Source organism: Macadamia integrifolia, chromosome 2 (genome assembly GCF_013358625.1).
Source record: "Macadamia integrifolia cultivar HAES 741 chromosome 2, SCU_Mint_v3, whole genome shotgun sequence".
Lineage (NCBI taxonomy): Eukaryota > Viridiplantae > Streptophyta > Magnoliopsida > Proteales > Proteaceae > Macadamia > Macadamia integrifolia.
In genome coordinates this window covers 4,851,745-4,857,998 of record NC_056558.1, presented here as the reverse complement: position 1 = coordinate 4,857,998, position 6,254 = coordinate 4,851,745, and the positions used below count along the sequence as shown (strand labels likewise).

Sequence of the window (6,254 nt, the reverse complement as noted above, 5' to 3'; positions counted from 1 at the left end):
GGGGGGGGGGGGGAGGGAAGAATTCAGAACTAGCAAGCGAAGAACAGCTATTAAATACCGTCATGTTCTTCTTTAAGCCCATTAGAAGAACAATGAAGTAGTGGGGTATGATCAGAAACAAGAAGAGCTTGTAATCAAACTAAACAAGATGACAGATTTTGTTTTCCCAAGAACAGTTGAGACACTCAATTAACTTAAAGTCTGCAAGATGTCTGATGCAGTCGTGCAGCAAGTTCATTGGACCAGGCCGAAGTGCCGAACTTGTTTGAGAGCTCCTACGAAGAACCAGGCCAAAATTGCCATTTGGGTCTGGTAAAATATTAGGATTTTATTTATTTACTTCTTTGGATTTATCTTGTAATTCTGCCAGTGTTTGCTGCAGGTCACAAGTTAGGTTGAAGACGACCTGCTGGTGACAGTATTTTAAACACCACCATATTCCCTCCTTTCCCCGTAATACCCTTCTCTTTAACTTATAACCCACCTCTATCCTATTTACAAGTTTTCCATTACATTTAATTGTTGAGCAATTTAATACTTGTGTGGGCCCCTAAGAGAACCCAATAAGTTCTATGGAACCAGGTTCTCCATCAATGTGAAAACTAGAAGATGGGAAATGCCAATATTTTCAAAGAGTAAACAATTAAACATACTTTCCTGAGATAATTTGTTTATCAAACAGAAACATAGCATGAGTGCTTCCTCAATCAAAGTAGTATTAAATATAGCTCGCTTGTGAAACTTACTGGCTAGATCTGACAGCAGATACAGAAACCTGCTTTTACTGTGCATATTTTTATTTATTTTTTTGGATGAATAATTTTTACCGTCCATATTATTTTTTTGGATGAATAAATAAATTTATACCCAAAGAGAAGAGAAAATACAAGGGGAAAAAGGCAGGGAGGGGAGGCTTGAGCCAACAAGGAGAAGCCAACCCCAGGGGGGACAAAGCAAAACCAGCAAAAAGGAAACCAGCAGCAGCCTACAAGAACCCAAAGAAGGCAACCAACAGCCAAAGCCAAAACAGGGGGGGGGGGGCCAAGAGGGGGGAGGGGCAGGCAAAAGACTCCAGGAAGAGATTATGATTGGTGTGCAAAAGATTTCAACATATCCAAGGCTTTATGAAGCCTGTTACCTGAACAGTGCCCAAAAGGTGTGGAACAGCTGGAAGAACTTGCCTCCTGGTGGACAATAAGACAACAATTCCAGACTCTGTAAGCAAGCAATTCTACCAAAATTATCATAGGCCAACAAGTGGAAAAGGAGCCTAATTGGGTATATAATCACAAAATGAAAATGATACACTGCATAATAGTAAAAATAGCTGCCATGATGCCATCATTATATGCATCCAGAAATTTCTTAAGCTATGCTGTATGCAAAAAGCAGCAACCATATACGGATTTTTAAACAGTATTACCATATTGCACATTTAAACATGTTAAAATATTTTTAAGGTTTAGTAATGCAGATTAATGATACATGTGTTGTTAGAAAACAATCCAAAAAGCAAGAATCCTAGAGAAGAACCTACACATTCAGTCCATTTAACTCAAAATAGGATCTAGGCAACACTTATGACGTTACTTATCTGCTTTTTCCCTTGACTACGCTTACCACGGTTTGGAATCATATATCCGCCTTCTTCAGAATCACCTACCATGTAACCTACACCTTAATCCATGTAGGCTCAATTTGTATGCATACCCCCATAGGCTGTGATATATTTCTATGTTTCCGTCTTCCACATTCTGTGCATCTCTCCCAAAAAATTGTAATCCTTTCATGACATGTAAATATCTCCAAGCTATTGCTTTAATAAAAATCTCTAAGATATCACTGTCCTTTCTGTAACACCTGCAATTTGACTATGCTCCTATACAAGCTTTTATGGTACAGAGGATTCAATAGAATCTGAAGAACTTCTGAAGTAACAAAAAAAAAACAAAAACACAGTTGAAATACTTCAAACTTGGGACAAATTGACAGAATAGAACCCATCAATATAATAAAAAGCCAACTTAATTTTTACACCAACTTCAGGTTTTGCTCTAGTCCGTACAGTGATGCGGCTTAAGTAATTAGCTCCAGATGCATAACTTCTAAAATAATATAAACTCATATATCAAGTAAAATTTTGAAGACACTGCTACATATTCCCAGAGGTAGTATTAATCATTTATATTATATTTCGTCAGTGAGAAATTTGTCAGACATTGTAGCAAATAAACACAAGCGGAAGCAACAGGGAGCTTCCAAAGTACAACTGTAACAAAGATACTTTTCCTTCCCTTCTAAATCAACGATAAACATATTTGCAAATTCTGTATTAATGAGAGAAAGGGAAAGAAATCCATACAACTAAGAGCAAAGCCTGAGCAATATGATGTTTAAAAGAACTAGAAGGTATCATAATTTTTTTCAAGGATAAAAATATATAAACTGATGGAATAATTCCTGTTGGTATATCCAGTTGCTTTGCAATTAGATATCACATAAGCTTGCATGGACTTGTCCAAAAGAATGAACTACCTTGGGGCATGTGCTAGTTTTTGACATTTCATAGATTCTGGAGCAACATCTTTGGACTTTCTCTTCTAATTTCCTTTTTCTACTTTTCAGTAGAGAAGCTAACAACAAATATGCATTATAAACCCATTCTTTTCCAATAGAAAAGGGTCAAGGTGGCAAAGTCGACAATCATAATTTTCCTATATGCCCTTGTCAGTGTTCCCTTAGGTTTTGGATAAAAATTACAAGATAGTGGCTAAGTCAATCAAATAGAATATTTTATGTAATATTTGATCCAGTGTAAAGTTTATGATATTCAGATACATGGCCAAGTCCATGAATCCTATGTTAAGGATTTGCCTAATTTTCCACTTCATATCATTGACTATCTAGCACCTGTTTCGTATCATAGGATGTCACCAATTATGAGAATATCCACATCAGGTTGGTCAGCATGCAACATATTTTGTCAATAATAAGTTCATATAAAAAGACTATCAAGAAAGTCATTAAGTATAAGATGACTAATGAAAGATATCTAAAGGAAAAACCTCCTTCCTTTCCTAAATAGAAGAACAAATTGTCCTCTGGATCAAATATTACAATATTACAAGAAAGTCATTAAGTATAGAACAATATCCAATATTAGTATAATAAGAAACCAGATGCTTATCTCACATCCCACCTTCCTAGAAGCTGTTTTCCAATGTCCATCAACTCTGCGACAGTCTTCTCACCATCAGAAACGAACTCCAGGACCTGTAGACAATGGCAAAACCCCAAAGAGGCATCAAACCTTTTCGTTTTTCCTAAACCAATACCAATGATTTAAACCTACAAATTTGGAAATGGGTTGAAGAAAATTATATTGAAGTATCCTTTTCCAAGATTTGTACAAGACAAACCAACATTTTATTCAATTCCGGCATGGTATCAACAAATTAAGTAGCAAACTTCAATAAGTTGATTTACCGATGGTAATAAGAGACCCAACAGTTTAACATGCCCGACGGGATATGCCAAAAAACCCATATAAGTGATACATGAATATAGATTTCAGCGACATTGATAAGAGTGCAACGTATCTCCTACTATTTGTGTAAGAATCACAACCAAGACTACAATGATCAAGTGAAAAAGAAAAAATGTTCTGTGCAACAGTCACCAAAATATTACAGGGAACACATACCTGAGTTGCTATGAGTGCTACTGCTTCACTGCAATTGAGCCGCAGGCCACGAGCCAGACGCTTTTGTGCAAGAAATCCAGCACTTCTGATAGTTAATTTGTCTACCTCTTTTGGAGTCAATTTCATATTTCTAAGTAGCCTCTGAGGGAGCTTTAACTGTCCCCAGTCCAGTCTAAAATCAATGCGAAGGGTCAAAAAATGAACAAATAGTAGTCAAATAACATTTGAGACATGGAGGAGAGCAAAAGAACATTCCCACTGATAAGTCTATCCATTGTTTTTGTCTCTCATAAGAAAATCCATCTTTTCAAAAAAAAAAAATACCCCACCAGTGCACATTTAGTGGGTGAAAACAAATCTTGAACTAGGTTTTCAGCGTGTTTCAACCAAACAAATGTGTTTGTTTGAGCATGTGTGGGTAGGTGAAAGCTAAATACAACTCAACAAAACCTTTTCCCAACCTTTTTTTTAATGATTACGTTTTCCCAACTGTATGGAAAAGGCTAATTCACTCAAAATGAAAACCATTAAGTGCTCATGTCAAGAATGTGATCAGAACTCCTGAATACAGCCATTGAGGAAAAACCTTAGTTAGAAGTATTTGCATGAAGTTATAGATTCATCGCATGCATTTTGCTTCCATTACAGATCTCTGCCCATTACTCATCCTGAAATGATAATCTACAACTACGGGTAGAATCTCCGAATCTCAATTATTTGAATATTCTTCTTCATGTGATCCTCCGTTATGGGATGCATACAGCAAAGGATGTTCTTGAAATCAGAATATGTCTATTAATAGATACTGCTTTATTCAAGCAACCAAATTCTTGGGTCCTCTTTCATGGGAAAAGAACACGTCCATCTTCATAAATTCCAACAAATTGGTGGGTTTTTCCTATGTCTCTATTTTCCAAAAGATGATTTTTCTACCAAATCTGATATATTCCAGAAGATTTTTATCCCAGATAGTTAGGGTAATCCGCTGGAAAATTAACCCACACAGAAATTGTGACAACAATTTCACAATTTCCACAACGAAATCCCATATTTTACTTCCTCAATTTCCACAACGAAATCCCATATTTCACAATTTCCACAACGAAATCCCACACAGAAGTAGACTTGACTTACAGCTTCAGATATTTCAAATGAGCAGTAGATATTAATGAGAAATCACAAAGAGGAAGCACGCAAGATCCTGTTACCACTCACCAGTGAAATCCCTGATGACCGGAAAGAATATCCAGCGATCACAACCCTATTCTAAATCTTTAATTAGTGGAAAATGCTATTATGGACTCCGAAGAAGAATCCTCTGCATCTGTTGGTCTGCTGCTTCTGGTTCGTTCAGAATCTCCTTCAGTGTCCAGGCATCTGCATACGTCAGATTTCATGGACTTAATAGAATAATTGCGTCTAATATATTGGATTTACAGAAAGGCTAAAACGTAGCGGTGCCTGGTCACTGCGAAGTTATTGGAGCCAAAGTAAATAACAACCGTAGATCTGGTTTTAGTGGAGCTGGGCAGTCCCTTACTTTCACCGGTAACTGGTTGCTTCGGTAGTTCTAATGACCGTTGCTTCGACAAACCCTCGATCCTTTAAGAGAAGAGAGACGGGAATCGGGCGATTTGCAGAGCTGAACATTCCAATCTTCCAAGCCTTAACCAATCCAAAATGCAAATCCACGGTTGCATTCTGCACTGGAATTTTAGATCCGAACAGTTGAAGTCGCCTTCCTGTTTCATCAATGGCGAAAAAGGACTCATATCACAGATATCTCTCTTTTCTCCTTATTAGACAGTTAAGATTCGATGAATTCTATGTTCTTTCACATCTGTCAAGAAACATCGTCTCTTCTGCGAATTAGTCGTTTCTACCTCTAAATCATTCCGGAATACCCTCTCTTTCTGCTAGTTTTTTGGTTCCAATCAGAAAGAGTTTGGGTTTTGTTCTGGAGAAAAGAAAGATCGTTTGCGCTTGTACGCAGCCTCCAAGGAACTGACCTGAATACTGATGGCTTTTCTGCCGTTATACTATCCCGCCTCTCTTTCCTTCTGGGTTTGGGTTTGTTTGGGTTTGGGTTTGGGTTTGGGTTTGTTACAAGTTTCAAAAACGAAAGCAACCGCCTTTGTCTGTAACCACCTTTAATGGACGGTTAGGATTACTCTTAGCTCAATCAACGGTTAAGATAAGCTATTGGCTTCTATAAGTTTTCGGTAACTATGCGCTTCTGCCACTAACCCAAGGATCAATATTACCCATTTTAAACCGAAAACGTAAAAATGGAAGCTTACCGATAAAAAGTTCCGTTATGGAGAAAGGTCTGTGAGCTGGCGACGCGTCGTCGGGTTACGCTCCGCACTCTCTTCTCTACATTGGTGGGCCCTACACTGCCAGTTCAGAGAACACTCTGCTTATTAATATTTTATTATGTAAGGTACCAACTATTAAGGTAACTATTATCCGTTGGCTTCTACCCAAAAATCTATTTTCTGTTAGTTAGGCTCCGTTTGGTATCTTTTCTAATAACATAAATGACGTTTTG

The 6,254-nt window shown here is 37.4% G+C and overlaps 1 protein-coding gene across 2 annotated transcripts in view; it reads right to left on the bottom strand.

Moving 5' to 3' along the window:
- Window positions 1–5,707, bottom strand: part of LOC122094176 (urease-like) — a 32,589-nt gene extending 26,882 nt beyond the window's left edge. Inside the window, exons 1-5 of one of the 2 annotated variants that reach the window (XM_042664900.1) lie at window positions 5,244–5,707; window positions 4,919–5,080; window positions 3,704–3,875; window positions 3,200–3,273; window positions 1,139–1,184 (exon numbers count right to left, since the gene is read on the bottom strand). In XM_042664900.1, the coding sequence (XP_042520834.1) occupies window positions 1,139–1,184; window positions 3,200–3,273; window positions 3,704–3,829 (246 nt within the window). In that variant the 5' untranslated portion in view covers window positions 3,830–3,875; window positions 4,919–5,080; window positions 5,244–5,707. Of the gene's footprint in view, window positions 1–1,138; window positions 1,185–3,199; window positions 3,274–3,703; window positions 3,876–4,918; window positions 5,174–5,243 lie in introns of those variants that run through there. The other variant, XM_042664906.1, reaches the window with a different exon arrangement.
- Window positions 5,708–6,254: the final 547 nt, after the last annotated feature.